The sequence below is a fragment of the Microplitis demolitor genome, chromosome 4 (assembly GCF_026212275.2).
Source record: "Microplitis demolitor isolate Queensland-Clemson2020A chromosome 4, iyMicDemo2.1a, whole genome shotgun sequence".
NCBI lineage: Eukaryota > Metazoa > Arthropoda > Insecta > Hymenoptera > Braconidae > Microplitis > Microplitis demolitor.
This window is the reverse complement of record NC_068548.1, coordinates 13,752,142-13,779,263: the sequence shown is the minus strand read 5'-3', so window position 1 is coordinate 13,779,263 and position 27,122 is coordinate 13,752,142. Positions and strand designations below refer to the sequence as shown.

General features: G+C 34.7%; 1 protein-coding gene across 2 annotated transcripts in view; it reads right to left on the bottom strand.

The window, feature by feature from the left end:
• Window positions 1-27,122, bottom strand: part of LOC103578561 (E3 ubiquitin-protein ligase Bre1) — an 86,581-nt gene that overhangs the window by 23,133 nt on the left and 36,326 nt on the right. For both annotated transcript variants that reach the window (XM_014443989.2, XM_014443988.2), the window contains exon 10: window positions 10,088-10,201. In XM_014443989.2, the coding sequence (XP_014299475.2) occupies window positions 10,088-10,201 (114 nt within the window). The remainder of the gene's footprint in view (window positions 1-10,087; window positions 10,202-27,122) is intronic.

The window sequence follows — 27,122 nt, the reverse complement described above, 5'->3', positions numbered from 1 at the left end:
TGCTAGTTGTAATAGATCACTCTTGACAGTTCTCAATGCGCAAGATAAGAATGGCCGTCCCATCGTCAATGACCGAAAAATAGTGGTTCATAAGTATCTTTTAGCAGATATATTTATAGATATCTCAACTGAAATATATACTTGATGCCAAACGATACTTGCCAACCAACCTTATGTACTAATAAGTTAATTCAAAAACTAATTACATTGAAAATCAAATGTCATATTACTAATAAATCAATCATATTTCTAATTTATAAATGAAAATTGTTGTTACTATGCGAATAGTAAAAGTAAAAAAAGGAAAAATTTAAATGGCTTCACAAAACTCTTTTCTTATCTGTTTCTATGGGCTAAATCTAAATAATCAAAATCACGTGTATAAACAATGATTTGAGTCAATTGACAAGTATTGTGATCCTCACGCGATAAAAACTTTATAATGTTATAGACTTTTCTCATGAAAGCATCTAATACCGATCCTTCATTTCGATGGTTATGTCTAGGCCGTATATTTAGTTGGGAAAATAAATACGTAAAAAATTAACATCTAATATTTCGGAACATGACTATATTTGTGCCAGTTGTGATAGATCACTCTCGACATCTCTCAATGCACAAGATAAAAATGGCTCACCCATTGTCAATGACCGAAAAATCGTGGTCCATAAGTATCTTTTAGCAGATATATTTGTTGACACCATAATTGGTATATATATATATATATATATATATATATATATATTGACGCCAAACGATACTTGTCAACCAACTTAATTTACCCATAACTCACTCAAAAATAAATAATATCAAAAATCAAATGTCGTATTATGAAAAAATAAATCATATTTCTAGTTCAAAAGTTAATTTTCGAAAATACATATAAAAATTTTTCAAACTTAGAAAAATTCTTTATGCACTTTTCTTATAGGTAAAAGTATACAAAGAATAATCACGTATATGAACAATTGTTTGAAATGATTGTGGAACACTAAAACTTTTGAGCAGTCTTGTATGTGTTCTTTTTGAGTATCTAATACAGATACTTTATTTTTATCGTTATCATTGAACGGTGTATTTATAAAAAAAAAAAAAATTAACATACTCAAAATCAGCATTTAATATCTTAGGATATGTCTATACTTCTCTAGAACTTTCGGTGTTTTCGATTACAGTGACCATCCCTAGATTAATGAAAAACAAATCGTGGTTCATAAGTATCTTTTAGCAGATATATTTGTTGACGCCATAATTTGTATATATATATATATTTTGACGCCAAACGATAATTTTGAACCCACTAAGCATGCTTATAACTTCATTCAATTATTATAACATTGGATAACAAGTATGATTCCATAAATTGTACAATCATAGTTCTAGTTTATGAATGTGAATTAATATTATTGTGCGAATAAATGGAGTAGACAACGAAAAATTTTAAATGGCTTCACAAAACCCTTTTCGCATCTGTTCCTATAGGCTAAAAGAAGATAATCCGAAATGACGAGCATTAACAATTTATTGAAAAAATTTTCAAGTATTGCGATTCTCACGCGATAAAAGTCTTACGTTGTTATGGGCTTGTTTCAAAAAAATATCAAATACCGACACATTATTTTGATGGTTATAACTGGGCAGTATATTTAGTTTAAAAAATAAATATACAAGAAATTAACTTTGAATATTTCTAAATATGACAATTTTTTCCTCAGTTTTGACAATAAAATTCTTTACACCTGTCAGTGCACGCGATAACAGGGACTATTCTATTATAAATGAAAAAAAAATCCGTGGTTCATAAGTATCTATTAGCAAGAATATTTATTAACACCATTACGTATATATATATATATTTATATATATGTATATATATACTTTGATGCTAAACGATAATTGTCAACCAACCTAATGTACCAAGAACTTGACCCAAAAACAAAAACATCGAAATTTGAATGTCTTATTATGGATAAATAAATCACATTTCTAGTCTATGAATGTTAATTATTATTGAGTGAATAGAAGGAGGTAAAAACGAAAAATTTTTGAAATCACGTGCATAAACAATTTTTTGAAATAAAATCATCAAATACTGATAATTTATTTTCATTGCAAAAACTGGACGGAATATTTATTTTTAATTGTCTACATACTCAAAATTAGCATTCAATATTTCAAAATATATCTATACTTCTGTATGCATTTTGGTGCACGCGATAACAGTAATTATTTTATGACGAGTAAAAAAAATCTTGGTTCATAAGTATCTTTTAACATCCTCCAACTTTATATACACTTTTGGTGGTGTATATAATTATATACATTCCGTGATGCGATAGGTAAATTATGGCGCCTGGCTCGCTATTGTGGTGACATCTATTTCTAGATGTCACACGAAGCCAGGTCGACAAGTGTCTTTTAACAAAAGGAACTTGTGAGGCCTGGCTTCATAAGTGCTAAGTTGGTCTCACAAAATTTCACACGACATCTGGAAATGGTTTCATAAATCCCCTTGGCTAAAGATATATATATATATATATATATATATATATATATATATAAATTTGTCAATAAATAGTATTTTTGAACTCTATTCAACTAATTACGATAGTTTATGACGAAATTCCTTATAAAATCGACCATGACGACAAATACAATAGTTAGATTTTTAAAAAAATCTACCGAAAAACTGATATATTTTTTAAGGAGTCACAGACAAAAATAAATAAAAATCTTGCGAACGGCGTGTTGAAAATTTTCGAAGATTCACTTGGGTGGTTCTACGGCATCATGAATAAGATTCTTTGACTCTACATTAACCCTTAGTGGCCACACCTCAGCCATGGTGGTTTAGACTAAAAGTGGCCAAAGCGGGCCGGGCAAGCATACATCGACCTTTTCGCGGTGCCACCATAAGTACCCCAAGGGAAACCAACGATGTCACTGCCGATCCAGAGGGACATTATTGTTTTGGGAAAGAAAGAAAGAAGGAAGAAGCGGTAATCTCTCAGAGATCCGACTCGAGTATCCAAGGGTTCGGGATATATACATACAGGGGTATAAAATACCTAACAAATATGTGTTGCGCGCTCGTGTGAGCTCACCCTGGAGTAAGTGTACCAGGGAAATAAACTAAGACGTCATGTTGCTTACTTTGTCGAAGCAACTCATGACTATCGAATACTATTCCTTGGGCACAAGATTTTGACTTAGGGTCAGTCAAAGAAAGTACAAAAGTACAAAAAGATTAAAAGCTGAACGAGTGTTCCCATACCCTTGAGTAGCTCGAAGGCCGGTGGACCATAGGGCCAAACTGACTGAGAGCAGTGCTCGCATGGAAAAGGCCCGAGAAACTTGGACATCAAACTGTAGTTTAAGGTGTTAACCTCGACGTCAGGGACTTCGGTTCTCACTACTTACGGGGCGATGGTTCGGATAGTCCAGAGCTATGACCACTTAGGTCCATAAGTGGACGGCTACATGGACAAGGTAACTTAGCTGATATAGGTTTCAAAGGCCGGAGTACAAGCCGGGGTCCTTGAGAGTATGAGTTTATGCTGGATCTTGCAACATAAATAAGAGTCCAAAACTCTCAAAAAGACGGCAATATAACTCTCCCCAATAAAAACACAAGGGGCAAGAGAATTGATGCACTAGGATGTGTGCGCGCGGGTGCGTGCGCGCATATAAGTCAATGAACAACCATGTTCATCCAAATATCGCGAAAATTTCAAAAATCTCAAACCATATATGATCCTCAAAAAGAGAACTTTGATTGGTTATCAAAGTGAAGTGTAGTCCGATCTTGTGGGCCAAGGCGCTACACAAGCCTGAGTGAGTACACATGCGATGACGGAGCAAAGACTCCGAAGAATACTACGATTCTGTGGACTCAAGGAAGTTACACAGACCTGAGATGGTATTCACTCGAACGGAAAGTCAGGTAAGGCATTCTACCTCATTGCTTCCACGCAAATAATTCTGGCGGAAGTAACTTAGGAGAAGCAGCGCACGTTCGATTCGGAGGCTTTTAGGCTGTCCCGTTCCGAAAATGGATGTGTTATAATTTGTACTTGTACAACGCTGTCGACCTTTGTTACCGAAACTACGAGCAGGAAGTAATGTAGGAAGTAAGTTGTAGGATGTAACAGCCTGTGGGCGAGTAAGATTCCGACGGGACGGAATTCGAAAGGTCACCGGCTTGAGGTGGTAGCCCAACGCTGCCAACCCCTAAAAGTGATGCCAATCACTCAAAAATCAATGGGAACTTGAATGATTCGTTGAATATATATATATATATATATATATATATATATATATATATATATATATATATATATATATATATAAGTGATAAGGCTTACTCCCTTCGGGGAAGCGGGCTTTTCACTTTAATCGATTTTGAATATATATGTGATTAACTAGTTTTATGTTCTGCAACATGAGGCGAAATTTTCCACTTTAATCGATTCTAAATGATTAATGATTATAAGTGGATGGATTGTTTGTGGTCCTTGGACCTGGGGCCATTTTTTTTCACTTTAATCGATTTTTTCGAACGCAATGATGGTCAAAAACTATTTTATGTCGACAGTGGACTGCTGCCACCACAAATAGGCCTAGGCCCTGCAAAAATTTTTGATTATCATAAATTTGCAAAAGCAATACGTATTAAGTTTTTCAGGGAAAACTCGTGTAAGTATCAGTTCCCAGCCAAACCTAACCCCCTATCCTTTCCCCTCCAAAACACTAATTACGCTTTTCTCTTTTACAGGTAGCAGCAGCAACACTAATCTTTATTTTTCTTCCCTACAGTCAAAGAGTTTAGCGACTCAAATAGCAAAATGAAACATGGCTTTCTCCTCTCATGATAAATTATCCGCATTGGACTGGCATTCGGATTATGCGGGATCAGTCCGCATGGGAGGGGAATTCCATGTTGGTATAAAAACAGTCGAAGACACAAGGACTTCATCATCATCATCAGCAACGACAACCAACACCACGCTCGTTCGAAGGAGTGCCAGAGTGGCAAGCCGTGTTTTTGTTACCAATTTGATCGCTAAGCCCCTTGGTACCCTCGTCAATCGTCGGCACGATAATCGGGAAACGCGGACGCGCACGGGTAAAATCACGCGACCAACTAACTTAAATAACGCGAAACACTTAAAGAAGGTTTATTAGTAGACGGTACACTTTGTTCGCGGGACACAAACCGACGTGAGTGTCCGGGGTCGAGTAACTTAGCCCACGGTAACCTCGCAACACAAAAAGAAACAACAGAAGGGCTCGGTACGTGAAACGAACCCCCCCCCCCCCCCCCAAACCCGACAGAGAGAGAAGGAGGAGAAAGAGGATTTAACGCTAACGGTCTTCGAGTCTTACAGGTAAACTTGTGAAACGATAAGGCGGGAACACTGGAGACAGGTGCCTTGTGGGAGGAGGAACGTATTGATGTCCTTCTTCTGCAAGAGCCGTACGCAGCAATGAATGACAAGTGCTTTAGAATACCTGGTTTTGGCAACAATGTACAAATTGCTGCTACAACTGGGGAAAGGCCATTTGCGGCCATCTGCTTAACAAACCCGAAATACACGATGATTCACATCTCTCAATTAAGTACAGCACACTGCGTATGCGCTCAAATTGTAGGTCCAGGCATTTCTCTCTACATGCTATCGTCATACTTCCAGTGTCGCGAAGAAATAGAAATTCACATCATGCAACTAGAAAAGGTAGTTCAGGCATTAAGGTGAAAAAAGGTATTATTTGGGATGGACGCGAATGCTAGGTCTATTAGATGGGGACCAGAAACAAACGAGAAAGGAGAGAAAATGGAGGATTTTATAGACGATTATGGGTTAGAGATTTTAAACATAAAAAGAAAGGGCCCAACTTATTCATCAACCTCAGGAGAATCATACATAGACGTCACCTTAGCCACCCCAAAACTTGCACGGTATATACAAAACTGGTCCATCAAACGCGAGTGGGTGCAAAATACCGACCACTATGCGATCGATATCAGCCTTGGAATTCCAAGAGACCGGGAGGGCCTCGATGGGGCTGACCCCAAGCGTTTTAACATTGCGTTGGCCGATTGGGAGAAGTTCCATGAGAAACTACCGGAACTCGCAAGAGTGAATCTTGAAGGTCTGGCGTTGGAATCGGTCGAGGATGTAGAAAGGTATGCCGTTGCACTCACTAAAACCATTATAAAGTCATGTGAATTTGCTATCCCGCGAAAGAAGCTACACAAGAAATTATACCCGTAGTGGACCAGAGAATTAACGAGAGAAAAGAGAGTGGTATACAAAGGTAGAAGAAGATACCAGAAGGAGATTGAAGAAAACGTAAGGACAGAGCTTAAAAAGACATACTTGACAATTTGTAAGACGTACTCAAAACACGTTAAAAGACAGAGCGAAAACAGTTGGCGAGAGTTTGTCACGTCGCACGGTAACAAGGAGCACTGGGGTATCGTTTACAAGCTCCAGGCAGACAAACACCGAGTTAACAGAGTGCTCACCACACTCCGGCGTGACGGACAATCCACAGAAAGATTCAAGGACGCAGTTAGCTGCTTTCTCAAGACACACATAGTAGACGACAATCCAGAGGAAGAAACGGAAGAGCAGATAACAACGCGAATAAATTCAGAGACACTACCTGACACCGCGGACGCTGATTTATTCACCCTGCGCGAACTCTACAAAATTTTAAAGACCCTTAAAAATAAAAAAGCACCCGGAACGGACTTAGTGGAGATTGAGGTGATGAAAAAGGCGGGAATAAATTTTTCAGGGAAGTTCTTAGAACTATACAATATATGCTTAGAGTTAGGAGTTTTTCCAACGTCATGGAAAGAGGGTGGGATTATCATGCTCCTCAAGAGTAATGACAAAGACGCGAGTGACCCCAAATCATACAGGCCAATATGTTTACTTTCGGTAATCGGGAAGGTATTTAATCAGGAAGAGACTAATTAAGTCGAGACTCACCACAACAGTCTTAGCTGGGGATAAGATCTCTAATCAACAATTTGGCTTTATGGCCAAAAGGTCGACTGAAGATGCAATCGTTGAGATGCGTCGCTTGCTAGATTCGATAAGAGAGAATCTGGCAGTCGGACTTCTCTTCGATATTTCTGGTGCCTTTGACAACGTGTGGTGGCCGCGAGTACTCGAAGGATTGAAGAAAAGGTAATTCCCCAAAAATGTTTATAGGGTAGTTCAGAATTACTTTGAAGATAGGACAGTCTCACTGTCATAGGGATTTGAAAAATAGAATAAAACACCAACAAGGGGATGTCCACAGGGATCAGTATTAGGGCCTTTATTTTGGAACATTATGTTCGACGATTTGCTTAAAGAATTAGAGTCAACAGAACACGGAAGTAAATTTGTAGCCTATGCTGACGACCTCCTCGTCATCATAGAAAGCACCTCACGTGCCGATATTGAGAGAAAGGGGCAAGGGACAGTAGACTCGATACTGAAATGGTGTCATTCCGCAAAACTTACATTGTCGGAGTCCAAGACCGAGGCAATATTCCTCAAAAGAGAGTACACTCGACGCGGTCCACGCAAGGACAAAGATCCGTACCCCTATAAAGCCAAAAGACAGAGAAAACCCAAGTATAATTTAAAGCCACCGAAAATCGTTATAGGTAAAACAAAAATAGCATTCAAAAAGATCGTTAGATACTTAGAGGTACACTTCGACCAGGACCTCAAACCAACAACACACATCAAGACAAGGCGCGCGAAATTAGACAAAACTTTTGGTCGTCTATGCCGTCTTGCACGGACTGAATGGGGACTGCGCTTTCCGGCTATGTCCACTATCTACAGGGACTACTTCCTGACTGTTGTCACTTATGCGGCAGCAGGCTGGAGTGACCTATGTGGGGTAGAGGATTGGAAGGCTCTTAGGGCCCTGCAACGTCGAGCCCTGATCACGATGACGTCTTCATACAAGACGGCATCGTATGAGGGACTTTGTGTAGTTGCGGGTGCAGTGCCCATTCAGCTTGTGATTGATGAACGTTGCGCCCATTACAATCTTCGCATTGGCAAACAGACAACCTTAGAACCGCGACCGTGCAGCCAGATGACGAAGGAAGCCTTGTCTTCCTCAGAAAAGAAACCATTCGCAGATGGCAAGAACAGTGGTCCACAGCGGACACAAGACGAATGACATTCAACTTCTTTCCCGACGTTACTGAACGTCTAGCGAGCAAACACATCAGCCCTAATTTCTGGCTCACCCAGATTTTAACCAGTCACAGCTGTTTTAAAGATAGATTCTTCAAGTACGGACTCGCAAAGAATCGCAAATCCCCCCAATACAACAAAAGGTGGGATACCGTTCAACACACCGAGAGGAAGGAGGAGAGGACTACTAGATCGCGGTTCAACTGGCATCCACCCAGTTGTTGTCGGAGCATCTGGGCATGGGTGTGCAGAACTCGCGATTTGTGAGGGCTCTGTGCATCCCGGGTGCCAGTCCGAAGTTAGGTGTGCGTGTAAATGTGTTGAAGTGTGGATGAATGAATGTTAATCAAACTGGGTGTCTTCTCAGGAAGGCAGGGGAAGAAACTACGTCCCCTCTCGACCAATTGGTATGTCGACCAATACATGAAATTGGTGCTATGGGGGGCCCATTCCAAACCCCACTTTGACTTGAGTCTCTCTATTTTCTAAGACAGGAAGAGTGCATGGGCCCAATTGCGGTTGGACTCATAGTGGCTGTTGGTTCAGCAGCCACATGTGAAGGATCTCTGATCCTAAGGGTTATAACATCCGCCAATATTGAGCTTGCTCAATGTTTCGCTTTTATTATATTATGGTGGAAAATAAGCGATTTGCTCAGCGCGAGTATGCCCAAAAGGGCGAGGTCTCGGCTTCCGGACGGCGGAGGTGGACTCAGGTTCCGTTACATTAATTAATCATACCTCAGCCATCCCGAGTAGATCTATCACCGCCATTTTTGTGTCTTAAAACATCAATGGCGTCCTCAAAAAGCTTGGCGATAAGTGAACACTAGGTGACAAATGAGGGCGAATGTGTATAATGGCTTGTTTCAATTCCTTAGTGCTTATAAGTGGAGGAAACCCGTATGGGTATGGAGAGAACTTGCATCCCACCACTAATCCTACGTAAGCATGTTGACCAAAGCTGGGAGTTTGGTACCACGGGGGGCCTTTCCAAGCCCACTATGACCAGAGTCTCTCATTTCCTGAGATGGGAGCAGTGTTTGGTCCTGGTGGTCGGTTTTCGACTAAGAGTGTCGTCTGGGTGGTAAATGGGGACACCCCGTAATGCGAGTGTGCCCAAAAGGGTATGGTACCAGCATCCCGTCAAACGGAGGTGGACTCAACCGTCCCGTTACATTAATTAATCATACCTCAGCCAAGGCACATAACGACCATATAGGGTAACTCATTACCCCACGCTGACAAACCTAGTCGTACAAGATATATGGGTGTTTTAAGACTTCTAACCAATTGTTTCATGTTTGTTAAAGAGTTCTTCAACATTTCTAATGATTATTGTCTGTCAATCAATAGATGGCGTTCTAAAAACTGATCATATATGTGACAAGTTTTCTAGCTCCCTATGTAATGGAGTCACATCTCACACTTGTATATTACCGGCAAATGTTGCTTGTATATATTCCAAAGGTTTTAGACCTCTTATTATACTTTTTCTGAGCCTGGAGTAACTAGTTATCCCGAGTGGTCGCTAGGGGTCAACCCTTAACGGCCGAATGGAGTGACTATTCACCCCAGGCTTAAAAAAAGTGGAATTAGAGGTCTTTTACCTTTCAAATAAATTGGTTAAAAAACTTTCAAAAAAAGGGAGTTACCCCGTGCGGCCGGTATGTGGCCTGGGTGAGGTGTGGCTGTTAAGGGTTGATGCCATTTTTGCTAGATATTTCAAAGTTATAACCTATTTAACACAATATAGCTCCACTTTTCATCTTGTATCAGTTTAGTATCGGAATTGAAGAAATACGTATTGTCGTCGTAAGCTTTCAATGAATTAAGAAAAGCCCTGTGAAATATAAATTCAAAATACTTAACCTGTTTTTGAGAAGCAACTTGTTTTTGTAGATTATACGCTTGTTCTTCTAATTTCTTGATCTTAATTTGTGCGTCTTCATCAGCCAGTTTTGTCCGTTCTTCGCGTTTGTTTTCCTGCAAATTAGATGTCAATGAAAATTTTGCATATTAATCTAATTCAAAATTATTTAAGAAGCAAAAAAGGTAACATTTTTGTTTAAGATTTCAAGAATTCAAATTGAAGCAGGATGGAAACGTGTAGATGATACAAAATGGCACAAAAGATGGCTACAGCACGACTCTCTCATTCACACCCGATTTGCAATTTAAAAGTAAGATTTAGAATATCCGAAAGATAAAATAACCAAGTGATAAAATAACCTACGACATAATAACCGCGACAGAATAACCGTTCTTTACAAGCGCAGGAATCGTATTGTTCCCTTTTTTCAAGTATTTTATCTATGCGGAATAACAATAATAAAACATAATTGAATTTTATACATTTCTATATCATCACAATATACTTTATAAATTAAACATATATTAACTATATTCACTTATAATTTCCAATTAGATGCAATGTTTTGTAAATATTGGAGTACATTGTTCGAATTATACACTGATAGAAGGATTTCTTAGTATTAAAAAAGATTTGTTAATATTTAACAAATTATTTCTTAACGGAGCTTTATTTAAGAAATATTTATTAATATTTAACAAATCATTTCTTAAACATCATTTTTTTGTATTTAATAAATATTTCTTAGCATCTAATAAACGATTTGTTAATATTTAATAAACGATTTCTTTCCATTTAAAAAATGATTTATTAGTATTTAATAAATCACTTTTTAACATTTAATGAATCACTTTTTAATAATTGATTAATAAATGAATATTTTATATTTAATATATTTTTTATTATTTGAACAAATTTTTTTTTATATTTAAGAAATTATCTATTAACTTATTTATTAAAATTTAATTCATAAAATCACACAGTTCAAGAATATATATCTATATATGTTTTTGCATGCAGCTACACACATTCATTAATATTTGTATTTATAAACAAAAATAACTAAAACAACCATCGTATTTTCTGTTCTTTTAATTTCAAAATACAATTTCATAGTAATTAACACTATAACTAGAATAAACAAATTAAAATTTCTTATATTAAACTACGCTGAGAAATAACATAAAATCCGTTTGATAGTACATGTGTTTTTAATGGTTTTATATTTGATTAAAATTGAACTGAATAAAATTAACAAGGCTTCCATATTTTCATAGTTATAATATGGATGACAATTTACAAAACACTTCTGATATAAATATTATTTAAGTATATGAGAGCTTCAGTTGTAGGTTACGTTTAACCAACAATGCAAGCTAGAACGGAGTAAACAATATGACGTCGCAACGACACACACATATAGCTTTTTTAATACTTGTACACCACTACAGGCTCGTGTGTAGCCCTCTACCGACAAATTCGTCTAAGAAATATTTATTAAATATTAACAAGCCTTGTTTGGTGCTAACAAATATTTCTTTTATGTTAATAAGGCTTTGTTAGCATTAAAAATATTTCTTAATAATAAAGAAGTTACTTATTTCATTATAATAAATATTGTTAATAATTACTAAATATTTGTTAAATCCAAAAAAGTCAGTTGAGAAAAATTTAATAAATCAATTTATTACTCCTAAACAAATCCTTCTATCAGTGTAATGACGTGCTATATTTTCAATACGCTCATTAATATCACGATACTGTTGACGATTTTTATCAGCAGCATTCAAACCAGTATTCATTTGATTTATGAGTTCAGTTGATCCTTGTTCATTAATGACAATCTTTAAAAATTTCTGAAAGCTTGCATGATTAACGCAGATTTTTCCATTGAAAGAATGTTGCCAACCTTCATCAGCGTTATTAGTACGAATGGTATCATTTATAACTGCTTCGTAGCAATTTCATAATGATGTTTTAAATAATGCCTGAAGCCGACGCTTTCCAGTGCGTAAGAGCCCACCCATCCACGTGCGCTTAAAATATTGGATTATTTCTTCGAAGTGTTTGTCGTGCTCAACATAATATAGTAACTCTACAAGTTCATGATATGCACGGTTAACGTCACCAGTAGGTACGAAAGCAATAGCAATTAACACACAAACATACAAAGCGAACTCAGCATTAGTATTATATAATTCCTGTTATCCACTAGATTGTACGTATCGCCATACGCATTGTCAAAAATGGAATAAACAACCAACAACTTTAGCATCTAGAAAACAGCTTTCAAAAGCTATTATAAATCCGGTCTCAAAGTCCAACATCATACTTCTGGGATTTAATTCAGACTTAGGATGCTTTAATACCGTCAACATATCGGTATACATTTTTTGAGATTTACTAGGCAGTAAAAAATATAGTAATGGTAAAATCTTTCCGTTTTTAATGCCATGAATTGTGTATAACTGATTAAATATAGTGGGTACCGAAGAAAAAGTACCATCACCACACCATTGCTCGTAATTAGCCAATTCCGATAAATTATCATCAGTTGCATATATTAAAAACCGCGATTTGTTAGGACCGCTATCGTAAAGAAGAAAATTATCACCTTTCATATTATTTTTCAAACCGTCAGGTATAATCAAATCCTCCCTAGATTTAGGCTTAACAAATGACAGCATGATTTTTACGAACGCGCTGAACATTCCGAATCATCGACACAGTTCTCGGTAATTTAGCAGCAATGACTGACGATACAGAAGCTACGGCATTGGCAACAACAGCGCTTGGTGCATCATTACTTTGTCTAGCACGCTTTCGGATTTTTCCTTTTACAACATTAGCCTTCATTATAGCAGCGTCAGCAGCATGGCTGTGCACTGGTTCATCACCAACAACATCACCAAATTAAAATTAAAACACAACAAAAAAATACATTACAAGAAAATGCCGATAAAACATCGTACAATAATAAACAAATATTGAGTTGATACCGGTTCTTTTATCCGAAGTTGCTCTAACGATAGCTTTGCAAGCATAACAAGTATGGTATTCTATGCATCAGAACGTTATATCATTTTTATTTTTACTTTTTAAATTGAATGAGTAACCATTACGTGCAGATTGCTTTTTACTCTTGTTAGATAAAACGAAACCTAGTGGCATCCTTATTTAATTATTTTAATGATTTTTTTGATGATCTTTTATAATAAAAATTAATGTAATAATACAATTTTAATATTTGATAAAGGTTAAGTTATAAACCACTGACAAACAATACTAATAGAAAATACATCGACAAAATGGATACCTCGCTCATAATGTCACGATATCTACAACAATAGGTAGCAACATTATAAAATACGCAGGAAATTCAAAGTTATTTTGTCGCGGTTATTTCATCGGAGATTATTTTGGTGTTCAGTTATTCTGTCATTCGATTATCTGGTCGTTAGTTATTATGTCACGGTTATTAAGTCCGCGAGTATTAAAGCGTGTCACCCTTCAGATATGTTAAAGCAGAAATTTATTTAAAAAAAAAAATTTTTTTTTCTTTCATTACTTTAAAAACATCTTTCATCAAGGAACTATTACTTAAAATAAAAATTTAAAGTTCTTAAAATAATAATACAGCATTTTTAGTTGAAGACAAGTGGTATTGCTTGAAAAATTCGATAGTATCGATTGAAGATAATAGTTTCGGGTCGAGACACAAGAGTTATCCATCGAAGATATAAAATCTTTGGAGCTAAGAAAATCTAGATCAAGCCAAGAATTTCTTGATGCGATAATTGGCTTTCTTCAGAAATACATTCTTGGCTCAAGAAAATATTTCTTGAATCAACATAAATTTTCTATAAGTGTATTTGAATGACTCCATAGTAAAATCAGATATGAAACTCTCATTGAATACGATTTATTCGAATGGAAAATTCTTAATCAAATTAAAAAGGATTCAATGATAAGTTTTGAATAACAATTTCGATAAGAATTGTCAATACGAAACAATCGCAATTTTTACCCAGATGTTATTCGTATTTTGCGTAATTTCACTATAAAAATAAATGCGATCCTTTAAAATTGCGCATATCGGTGTCAAGTGAGGTTTTTTTGCCAATTGATCATCTTTAACCGATGGACTAAAGCATTTTTTTTATTTTTTTCAAAATTTGTCAAATGTGGTGTAACAGGATAGCTAGAGGTTCAACTGATCAAATCGGTAGTGCTATTTCAAGGAGCCCAAGTTAATTTACTACCCTTATCAACACATATCCCCTATGAAAAAAAATTTATAAAAAAAATATATGTTAAAATATAAAGAAAACATACTTCTCATATATAGAAAATATATTTAAAATACATCAAAAATATAAAAATACTTATAAAATATGTATGAAAAATATATTTTAAATAGCTAACTTTTGACCGACTTTCGTATATATCTTAAATACACATCCAAAAAATTAAAGGAACAAGAAAAATTTATAAAATCATTAGTGGCTTTTGGAAGGCTGTATTTTCATCAGAAATAATCGTATCGAAAAAATAAAAAAATCAAATTGAAGCTTGAAATCTCTAGTTTGGAGGTCCTCCAGCAAAATAATTTTTCGAGCCACGGGTTTTGCGAAATCATAAAAAATAGCTCGAGGCAAAATTGTTCTAAATTTTTTGGTTTTGTTTTTCGAGTTTACTGGGCCGGGAAAAGTTTTTTCAGAAAAATCAATTCATGGCTCGTTTAGGAAATTTATTTAGCTTCAATTTGGTTTTTTTTGTTTCTTTGTATGATAATTTGCTGCTGAGATATCAGCCTACAAATGAAAAATGATCTTTTTGTCTTTAATTTGTTTCCATTTTTGCGTTAGATATTGAGTTAATGTAAGGTGAACCGAAAAAAAAAAAAATTTCCGAAAAACGAAAAAAAAAAAAAAAAACCCGAGTAAGACTTAAAAAAAATCTGGGCATCGGTTGGCCCTGCGGGCCAGCCCTAAAACTTCCCGCTGTTTTCGAGCTCCAAGAGCTCAAAAACGTTAGTATAAATACATTTTTAAGCATTTCAAGCTCGAAGATACCTCTGTTTCCATTGTTTTATGAGCTTTTCAAGTTCAAAAGGATTACGTTTTATGTTAAAGTTTAAAAATTATATTCATAATTTAATTTTATATATAAAATTATATATATTTAGAACTTTTTTTCCATTACTTCCTTTTAATTTGTTTCGCGTTATAAATCTGAGGATTTTGCTTGTTATTAATCGATAAGAAATAATTAAGATGAATTCTTCAAGTTATATAGAAACACGAAAAAAAACGTAGCTCAAAATTAGCTAACAATTATTGTCGTCAAATAAAAAATACTTTCCGAAGAGAAATTTACAATCCAAACCAAAAATTACCTTCAATAATGGAAAATTTCATTATTTTGTTGATTCTTACGATCAATACAGTAAATTTTACGATTTGTAAAAATTACAATGCAGATTAGTAAAAATTGAGTAAAGAATGGTAAAAATCCATAATTTTCGAACAACGAACATTCTGGAAATAGCAATATTCAAAAATCTCTTTGATAATATTCTAGTTCTGAGTTAAAAATATTTGTAAGAGTAGAAATTAAATATTACAATTCATTAAGAATAAATTACTATAAATCTTAAATTTATTTTTATCTATTCTATAAAATTCAGTAGATTCAATAGAAAATAGTAGTAGAGTAGATAGTAATTTCTATTTGAAAACAACAGAAAAGTCACTCATGACTTAAGGTAGTTCACTCGCAAAACGACTTTTCTTAGGAATCAATAACAAATAGAGTCAATAATAAAACAGAGTCAATAATAACAAACTACATGTATATTAAACTCACACTATATAAATATTGCTACCTATACGTTTAATCTATAGACTATTCAATATAAATGTTTACAGCGTTGCCACATTTATTATACTCATCAGTGTGATTGTATTAGTGTGTATCTGTATATTTAAAACTACAATGTATTGGATATAGTCTCTCACAATAATAAAATATTCTCGCATTGAGTATCTCTAACTTTTTGTAGTTACGATTACGCTATACTTTTGGCTACGAATGTCGCGAGTGAACTACCTTAAGTTATGTTTAAATGAATTTAGTACAATGATTAGTACAATTTGTAAAATTATTAATTTTACTTCATAAAATCTTAGAGCTATTACTGAAAACATAGTAAAGAGAAGAGTATCCGAAAATTTATAATGTCAAATGAAATTTTGTTGAGGTATTACAGTTTTGGAAAGATCGATAATGTGAATTGCCAATTAGAGAATGTACCCATGTCACCTAACCCGTTAAGAGGGGGGGGGGACTCAGGTTTGTGTCACGTAGTCGATTTTACGGAGAAAAATCTCGTATTTTTCCGACTTATATTCGAATATAGCGCGCAGTGTTTAGCGCTTTTTCAATTTAGAGTTGGTGGCGCTGATGCACATATGCCGAGACGTCAGTTGATTGAAAACAGATACTGTTTGTCAGACAGTTTGTATTTCACTAAAGTTGTCAAGCGAGTCGACAAGAGTTTGTGCTAGTACAAAAATGTCTTTATACGATCGGCTGTATAAAGCTTTCTTTAAATTTTTCAAGGATTTTTTATCAATGCAAGCTATTGGAACTAAAAAAATGCTCGTCACCTCAATCATTTTCTGAAGGTGAGTATTGTGAGTTTATTTTGTCAAATTCTTCAAACAATTTATGTTTTTATAAGTTTATCGAAGATTATAACCTATGTGACTTCCAGCATTAATCCGACATGAACATAGGGTATTCCGTTCCTTATGTTGTTTTGTCTGATTTCTTTTCTGGCCTGTACTGACTTATAAAACCTTTGTTAATATTCTATTTGTTGAATGGGTTCGATGGTATATTATTATAATGAAATATTTGTTTCGGTTGTAAGAATAAATATCTTATTTTCATGTCACTAATGTCTTGGCAACTTAACAGACTAATGAATTTATTTCTACTCTCGCATGAGTGCACGCCTTGTTTAGAAAATCTCATAGAATCCAATAGATCCTCATAAATTCCTATAGAAATTTTATAAGAATGAATGAGTTCTATGAGAAGTGCTATAGTTAAGTATAGGGCCTTATACATGAAGCTATAAGAATCTATTGGATTTTTTAAGCAGGGCGTTGGTAATCCTGTTTCTTTTCTTGTATTCGGTAAATGTAGCTATCTGTACAAAAAGCTCCACCCACGTAAGATAATCTCGAAGTGCTTCCCAACACTGAAGGTGATAATGTTATGAGAGAGTCTCTTTTTATCACTTGGATGTTATAACCACCTACTTTCTGCTCTACCAGTGCCGATGAATTTGTTTTTGTTAACTCTTGTAGGCCAAATCGCCTTAAAAATATGTATGTATCAGCTAAAATGGATTTTAACTGTAACATACGTGCTAAGAACTTTCACGTAGATCGTTTTAATTTTTTAATTTCATAGGTACTGATACAATACGAGTTAACACTTCTTTTTCTAGCTTCCAATAATAATAGATCTTTCGTTGACCAATCTTCCGCTTTAAGGTAGTTCACTCGCGACATTCGTAGCCAAAAGTATAGCGTAATCGTAACTACAAAAAGTTAGAGATACTCAATGCGAGAATATTTTATTTTTGTGAGAGACTATATCCAATACATTGTAGTTTTAAATATACAGATACACACTAATACAATCACACTGATGAGTATAATAAATGTGGCAACGCTGTAAACATTTATATTGAATAGTCTATAGATTAAACGTATAGGTAGCAATATTTATATAGTGTGAGTTTAATATACATGTAGTTTGTTATTATTGACGATCACAAATTTTGGATAGAATTAATTTTTGTGCATATTTTCATAATTATTTTTTAAACTTACAAGAAAATCGCAATTAAAAAGAAAAAAATTGTTCGATGTGTGCAAACCAATTTCAAAACACAGTAACTGACAAAATTAAAATTTTTGAAATATGTATAGAATCATGTTCACAAAACTCCATGGGAACTAAAAATACTAAAAAATCGATTTTTAAAAATGTATCACTTACTGTGTTTTGGAATTGGGCAGCCGAGCTATCATTAATATAAGTTAATATCAAAAAATTATTTTTTTGTTTGTTTAAAATCATTGAATAAATGTTTAACATTCATAAAAGTTATTTCGAAAAATTTTCCAAAAATTTTTTGACCTTCAATACTTTCATGCTGAAAAATGAACCTAACTAAGTGACATTTGAATTTCCGCGGGTTAAGTATGACGACTACAACGTTGCCGAGTTGTGATTGCTGTACTCCACCACACGTCAAGTATTTTCAAATTATTTATATTTTAAAATCAATATTTTTTAAACAAATCGGTCAAAAAATTCAGAGTTTTTTTCAAAACATCCCCAATTTTTTAATTTAACAGTGGATAAGTTTTTAAAAAAAATGGTGCGAACCGTTTCGAAGATATTTAGGAACTACATGTTTTTCTCATACTTGGTAGATCTTCAGCATGTTAATTACGCACTTTTTAATTGTTAATATCTCGTCTTACAATCGGTGAAAAAATTTCGTTTTTTTATTTGTTAAATATTAGACATTCTTGTTAATCTCATGTTTTAATTTCATCGCATTCCCAAGAAAAGTCGTTTTGCGAGTGAACTACCTTAATGCTTTTTTCATCTGTATCTACAACAGTCTCGACACCAAAACCTTCTGCTTTGATGCCTTCTTCATCTATATCGACAACAGTCTCGACACCAAAACCTTCTGCTTTGATGCCTTCTTTATCTGTATTGACAAGAGTCGGGACACCAAAACAGAACGGTTTGAAATCTGGAATTTCAGTACTTGAAGCTGAATTAAATGCTGTTGTAAGAAAGCGAGATGCAGGACTTAGAAACGAAGGGATTCAGAAGACAATAAAAAAATTGAGGCATGATGCTGATGAAAAGAAAAAATAGTTACAGAATAAAATAGTCCGTGCAACGAACATGCGAAAATTTAGGGCAAAACAAAAAGCTGAAGTTTTGAGCCTGAAATCTGCTTATCCCAACGTGCGATTCTCGTCTATAAGGACTCAGCCAGACCGTCCTTCTCTTCAAGAAAATCAGTCAGGCCTTCTGCAAGTAATTTGTGATATAGCAACACAAGGAAGCTCAGCTGCTGATCGACGCCGATCAGAGGTACTGAAAACTTGCAAGACTGTTGATGAATGGCATACACAGCTTGTTGAAGATGGATTTTCTATATCGCGGATCTCTAAATATCGTAGGTTCATTCCAAACTATTCTGGATTCTTAGAGGGTAAGCGTCATGACACAACTGTGCCTGTGAGATTGTGTCACGCCCAAACAGACAAACATGGACACCACGTCGATCAAGATTTTTGTAAAGCTACTGCTAATGGTCTCGAGGAACTTGCATCTATACTTGGGCCAGAGCAGGTAGTTTTTATCTCTCAAGATGATAAAGCAGGAGTACCGATTGGAAAAACAGCTGTAAAAGTACAGGCTCCTGTTTTAATGCATTTAAATTATAAAGTGCGCCGGTAGGAAAGAAGCTGTTACATATTCTGGTCCAACGTATATCGTATATCGTAATAAATTTAGCCTTAGGAAAGAATGGATTAATCAAGCCTGTGATGAATTTATCAGTCAATGGAGGGCCAGATGAAAATCCACATGACAATAGAGTGATATTTAACTGTATATCGCACTTCAAAGAATACGATTTGGATGGGCTGTTCGTGTTTACCAATGCACCTGGTCTATCAGCTTACAATCGATTTGAGCGAAGGATGGCACTTTCGAGCCGTGAATTAGCCACTGTCGTACTTCCTTATGAACACTACGGGTCACATCTCGATTCTCAAGGAAAAACCATTGACAATGAGCTAGAGTTAAAAAACTTTCAACATGCAGGTACATTTTATTGAGTGATAAATAGTCTTCTCTGCTGCTAATATATTTAAAATTTGACTTTAAATTTGTCTATGATTTTATTGCATATTATTTTCAGACAAAACGTTAGCCGAGATTCGGTCTCAGATGGTTATTGACGGTCATAACGTAATAGCGGAATATATGTCTCCTGGGGAAGTTCTTCCGGAAACTGCACAAGTTTCTGACACCTGGTATGGAAATCACGTTCATGAAATTCAATATTTCCTTCAAATCACTGAGTGCTCCGATGACTCCTGTGCTCCTCGTCACAGTGTATTAAAAAATGTTCTGTACCAAGGCTTTTTACCGACAATTTTTCCGATGTCACAAAACCCTTTCCGTATACAAAGTCCAGATGAAGTTGGGTCGGAAATATTTCCATCATTACTTGTACGTCAATCTATAACAATACGGCAGAATTTCTCACAGGGTAGAGAAATACCTTATGATTTATACTGTCCACCTATTAAAGACGATATCAACGGAAGAACGTGTTCAACTTGTGGCCTTTATTCCGCCTCAAAAAAATCAATGAACAGCCATCGAAAAAATTTGCATGGTGGTGCAGTGGACCACCTGTCTAACGTGCGACCTCTGCGGGGTCTCTCCAGGAAGCCACATGAGGTTTTATGTGTTTTGGAAGAAAGCGTGGAGTGGTTAAACGTCGAGGCCATCGATGAAGAGGAAATAACCAAGGCTGAAAAAACTTCTGATATTACTTCCCCCGTAATCAACGATGTATCCGAGTAGGTTGATGTTGAAAACATATTTGTTGAAGACGTATGAGACGAATATCAATGTGATTAAACAGAAAATAATCGTTGTGTTTGTAAATTAAGTTACTGTAAGTTACATACTGTATAGCAATATGTTTTCACAAATGTTGTTCTTTTTCATAATATATAATTCACTAGCAATTTAAGTATGCATGCAGTCTTATGCAATAAAGACGAGTATAAGCCAAATTATTTTTTTTTTTTTTTTCACTTTTTGCCTGTAAAATGATTAAAAATAATAACTATGAATTACTACGTGGAAACAAAAGGGGAAGAGGGATCTTGGCATATACTACGAGTGGTCACCGAGGGGAGGGAGGGGTCAAAAAATCTAAAAAAATAGGCCACTAGATAGTCTGGGTACGTTCCCTTACTATCCCACATAACACTAACGTTTCCGATCAAGAGCCACATAACGAGTTCACCATCTCCAATGGACAAATTTATTTACATTCTCCGGTCGCGTCTACCTCTAAGCCCGATAACAATACTTCAAAAAACCTTGAAGTTGGTGATTTAATCGATCTGACGTCGCCGGTTCAAAAAATTTCTTGTAAAGCGCAAGATGAGGATTCTTCCTGGGAAAAAAGTTCCGATTCTTCGCCGCGTGTTCATAAAACTAAAACGCCGAAAGTTAAAATTAATAATTTCACTAAAACATGGAAAATAAAAATTAAAAAGACAAAAACCCCGACGGGTAATTTTAAAAATAAAATTCGACATAGCAAAATTAAGTCCATCAACAGTATTGGAAAATTTATACCAGATAGGGGATCATAAGATCAGCAAACTGCGTCGAAGTTACACAATCACCACGAGACATACCCAGCAACTTTCTGTGGTCAAGGAAAGGATGATTGTCCTTTGTATGACTCTGAGGTTGATGAATATTGTTCTGACATGAGTGAAAAAATCGGTTACGTACCTCATGCCAAGATCACAACGAATCCAGATACTCAGGAGAGTACCTTGTTGCCGATGCTGAGTAATGATACTAAATCTAGTTGTATGTCAGCAGCAACTAGTATTGAGGCTCCTTCAAAGGTCAGTCGAATGCTTGCAGAAATTCTTATTGGTAGACATACCATCGACGCATTAATGGATAGTGGAAGTGACCGTAGTTATATTTCCGAAATTGCTTACGAACAGATTAAGAAATATCAACTACGGGAGCTCACCTCTAACCCTACTAGTACTCATAGAGTAACAAGGGCCAATTCCAAGTCAACGCAGACACAAGGTGGAGCCTCATTCCGGATAAAATTAGACGGTCACGAAATAATTACTTGGCTAAGTAAATTACCAAATTTGTCTACTCCAGTGGTTCTTGGTCTTGATTTTTGACAAGCAGCCGATATCTGAGTAAATTTCAAAGATTGTGTATGGAAGCTAAATTCCAATGATGTCCCTCATTCTTCCTATTCTTGTACTTGTCAAACAAATCTAGCAGAATTTGAAAAAAATAGATCAGCTGATTTGGGCCTGACTCATCTCGTCCAACATAAAATAGAACTAACTGATGATACGCTAGCTCGTTCAAAACCTTATCGGCGAAGTCCTCCAGTAATGTAAGCTATGCATGAAAGAGTGGATTACAGACCACTCAATAAGAAAACCAAAAAGTCTGCTTATCCGTAACCGATTATGCACCGCACTTTATCAAGTCTTCAAGGCATTAAGATGATTTCTATACTGGATGTCAGCGACGCTTTTCATCATATTCTGGTTGAAGAAAATAGTCGTCAATATACAGCATTTTGTGTCGATGGTCGTAGTTCATTTAAATAGATCAGTAAGCTATTTGGTCTAACGAACGTCCCCAGTACTTATCAAGAAGTCTCAAATACTGTACGACGTGAAATTATTGAATTATTCTTCAATTAAATCATTATCATGAAGATCAAGTCACCAGGTGATTTCGTATCGGATACGGAGAGCCAGCATGATGACGCTAATTTAGCCGAGGCTGGAGACGAAGTATCTGATTCTGAGTCATCTTCATCTCATCAAGCTCATTTATCCATCACATCACAATCACTGTCAACACCATTAATGCCATCAGTACCAGAAAATATTGTAACTGATTTCCTAAGCTTGGCAAGATCCTGCAATCACACGGTGGGCTCTACCTACTCTTGACTTTGGTCGTCCGTCATCAACCTTGTATTAGAGTCAAACGATCCCTGCTACTAATTTAACAGCGGTGGCAACGTCCTCAATTGTGGAAAAGGTCATGAAACAAATGAGAGAGGAATTTGGTAAATTGTAAGCACGAATGGATCATGCTATCAGTGGTCAGTTAATATCCACTCCAGCATCAACCTCATGACCGGTATCCAGTAGATGGAGCGCGTGGATGAAAAACTGGAAGACATACAAATGGCAATTCAGACCAACACTGAGCAAATCAGTAAACTCGAAGAGCAATTTGAAACTTTAAAGCAGCGTCCAGTTGCCTCAGAACCCAGTTCTGTGACTAACCTCACGGCTTTGCTCCAGCAAACTAGTGAGCAAGTCCAAGACATTCAACAACAGGTTGCTAAAATAAAATTGCCCAGCCCAGCGCAGATAGCCGAGAAATTCATGAGAATGGGAATTGGACCAGCGGAGCACAAAACCATTACTCAAACTATGCAGACTACGACGATCAATTCTGAAACTCAATTTAAAGACAAGTATGCATGATCAAAAAAAATTATTTTGCCTGATAAAATATGAATGTTAAGGAATAAAAAAATTAGGTACTTTCTAAACATATGAATGGACAATAATTCGCCTAAAAAAAAATTTTACCGCAATTTTTTAGTAAACTAACCAGTGAACACATTGACGTAAATTTGACGTCAGAGTGATGTTACGCTATGTCATCATTTACGTAAGATATTAGTCATGAATGAGTCAGGTGTGACTCATTATTTCGCACTTTTTTACGTAAGATTATGATGTAAAACGAATGACGTATACATGACGTAAATGTGATGTCTGTGTGACATTCCATGACGTCAGTATGACATATGAGTGATGTCAAAATCATCAATCCGAAAAAACTATTTTTGAAAAAAAAAAAAAAAAAAAAAAAAATTAAATACCGAATTTTTGATTTGATTATTACTGCGCGAACGTATTACGAATTTAGAAACAAGATTTGATAATAGCAAATGATAAAAAAATCCTGGGCGTCTACTGGGTTCGAACACGGCTTCTCTTGGCTGGTAGCCCTGAACGTTGCTCACTGGTCGCATCACGAGAGTTCAAGTCTTATACTTAATTGATGTATTTAGAGTGAAATGCTGGTAAAGACAGAGTTCATGAGTTTTCGTGATGGATTTTTACAAAATTTATTTTTTAAAAAAATTATTTTTTGATATTAACTTATATTAATGATGGCTTTTCTAATAGCTTTAGAATCTTAAAAAATTATGATATCGAAAGCAGTGTACATCGGACAATTTTGTTCTTTTTAAATGCGATAAACTAATAAGTAGAAAAAAAATTATTAAAATATGCACAAAAATTTATTTTCTCCAAAATTTGCGATTGCCAACGATAAAAAACTATATGTATATTAAATTCACACTATATAAAAATTGCTACCTATACGTTTAATCTAAGACTATTCAATATTAATATTTGCGGCATTGCCACATTTATTATACTCATCAGTGTGATTGTACTAGCGTATATCTGTTTATTTAAAACTGTAATGTATTGGATACAGTCTCACACAAAAATAAAATATTCTGACATTGAGTATCTCTAACTTTTTGTAGTTACGATTATGCTATACTTTTAGCTACGAATGTTGCGAGTAAACTACCTTAATTAATTTTTACCTGTTAAAAGTTTATATAAAAACTCTGATTATTTTTAAACAAAAAACCTATAATTTTTTTCACTTATTGGAGCTATTTTTGAAAGGGTTTAGAATAGATCGCCTTTGGAAAAATTGAAAAATTTAGATCTTTCATTTTTTTATTAACAATTTAAGGCTTTGAAAAATGAAAAATATAAATAAAGCAATCACGAAATTATTTTTTTTTTTTTAACTTTTCTTGTTGATTTGTTTTTTTATTGCTAGAACCTACATAACAATAATTAAAAAAAAAAAAAATTACCGGCATTGTTTAAATATTTGTTTTAACCAAATGCATTGTTAATAAGATTTTAAACAATTTTTTCGGGAATCTGATCCTTAATGGAAATAATGATTTGTAAAAAAAGAATCATTTCTTGAATAAATTTTTTTAGTGCTGAAAACCACATTTGCTAATTAACATTTTTTTTTTTTGCTAAATATTAATATTAAGGAACCATTTTTTTAAGATCATTATTTATCATGTTCTCTTATATTAAGAAATAAAAATTATTTTTTATCAATTTTTCATCCGTTTATTAAACAAACAATTTGTTATAAACATATGAATTTTTATGCTATATATTTTTTTTAGATACTAAATACTACCACGTGTTTGTTTTTATCGGAAAATTTTTATTTCTATTTTTTAAAATTATTGTACACTCGGACTTGTCGCTACCTTTCTGTTTCTCTTCATTGTTATTAAAATAGCTTATAAACGATTGAAGATACGATTTAAAAACTTCAATGCTTTCTTATTCTCTATTAATATTTGAACAAATTAAGCTTTTAACCGAAGCTCTAACTCAATTGTTTGTCAATTTTTTAAAATATTATTTATATAATTTCTTCTAAATAAATTTTTTTTTTGACTTTTGAATTCAATCATTATAAGCTATTGAAAATACGATAAGAACACTTCAAGTCTCATTTATTCTTTATTACTTAATGTATAAATTGAGCTTTTGAGCGAAGCTCTAACTCTATTATACAATGAATTATGAGTGAAAGCATGTATATAAAAAAAATTCTTTTACTTATTTTTTAGTGTAGGCATTTTATGAACGATAAGTAATTTTTAAAATATGTTTAATTCAACAAACTTTATTTTTTTTTTCTTTACATTTAATAAAATATATTTATTAATTTTTTTCGGTAACCTTGTGCGTTTTGGTGGTGGTATCATCAAAGGGTAAGCTATCATCAGCGATTTCTTTGTCAATTTTTCGTTCTTCTCCATGTGGTTCAATTATGTTTCTTTCGTTTTTTTCTGAGCTATCTTCATCATGTTTAGAATCGTCTTGATCTGCATTTTGCAAACCGATTGGAATCTCATCATCATTAATATCATCACTTTCACCGTTTTTCTTTCACTATTTAAACAACTGTCACCTTTACAATTCTTGTAGCAAGAAGAGCATGGAAGCCCGGCCTTTTTACATCCGCATCTTTTAGATCAATCTTTTGTACAGGTACAGTGAATAAATTTTAATAACTCCTCAGGAGATAATTTTTCCGTTGTTTTTACAAGCAGATACATTGCCTCTGTTTTCATCCAACCCCAATTTTCCGGATTCATTTGATTACCAAGCCAATACTGTACATAGTAATAGGTCCTGAAGGATTGGAGAAATGATGCTGCTGACGTTAGTGGTAGAGTCGCTAGATTGATTTTCGACTTATTAATCATGTTCATAAATCGGGAAACACGTCATTGGCTTGTAGTCACATCAATATTTAACTCTCCAAACAATGATAGCATTATTTTTTTCTCCAGCGATTTTGATATCTTCAGCAGATGTATTTGGATTATAAAATACTTTCACGTATTGCCATAATTGATGGTTTATAAAAATTATGTCAACGCAATTAGTAACGCTGCAAGGTCGATGTCGGTCCCAATTGCAACAACCTTTTTATCCAGATTTTTTGGTGCAAAATCTATAGCAGTTTGAATAATTAGTGCATCAGCATCTTCTTTAGCTTGTTTTATTGTTAAATTGGTTTCTGCTATGAGTGCTTTTTAATTTTGTGATGAAACGAGATTACACTTCACATTCGATAAAAAGACGTCTTCTTTCCGTTAGCTTCATATCAAGTTTAAATGTGATTCCGGGCGCGACCTTTTTTGAAACTCGTCTGTATCTTTCATATGATTTAAGACTTCGAAATTCTTCCTCATAACCATAAAAAATGATCGAAGTAGTGCTTGAATAATGGCTAAAAATATATCTCCTATAATCTGCTATAATAAGTCACTAAATGTTTTCTTTTCTTTCCACAAAACTTTGTGCAAAAGAAACCCTCCATCAACGACTACAGACAGCCAGATAACTCTGATGAACGATGAAGAACTCAAAGTATCATATAATTTCGATTTTTTCGACTCACGCATAATACCTTTATCATCAAATAAAGCCATCGGAAAAGGAGCCAGCTCAA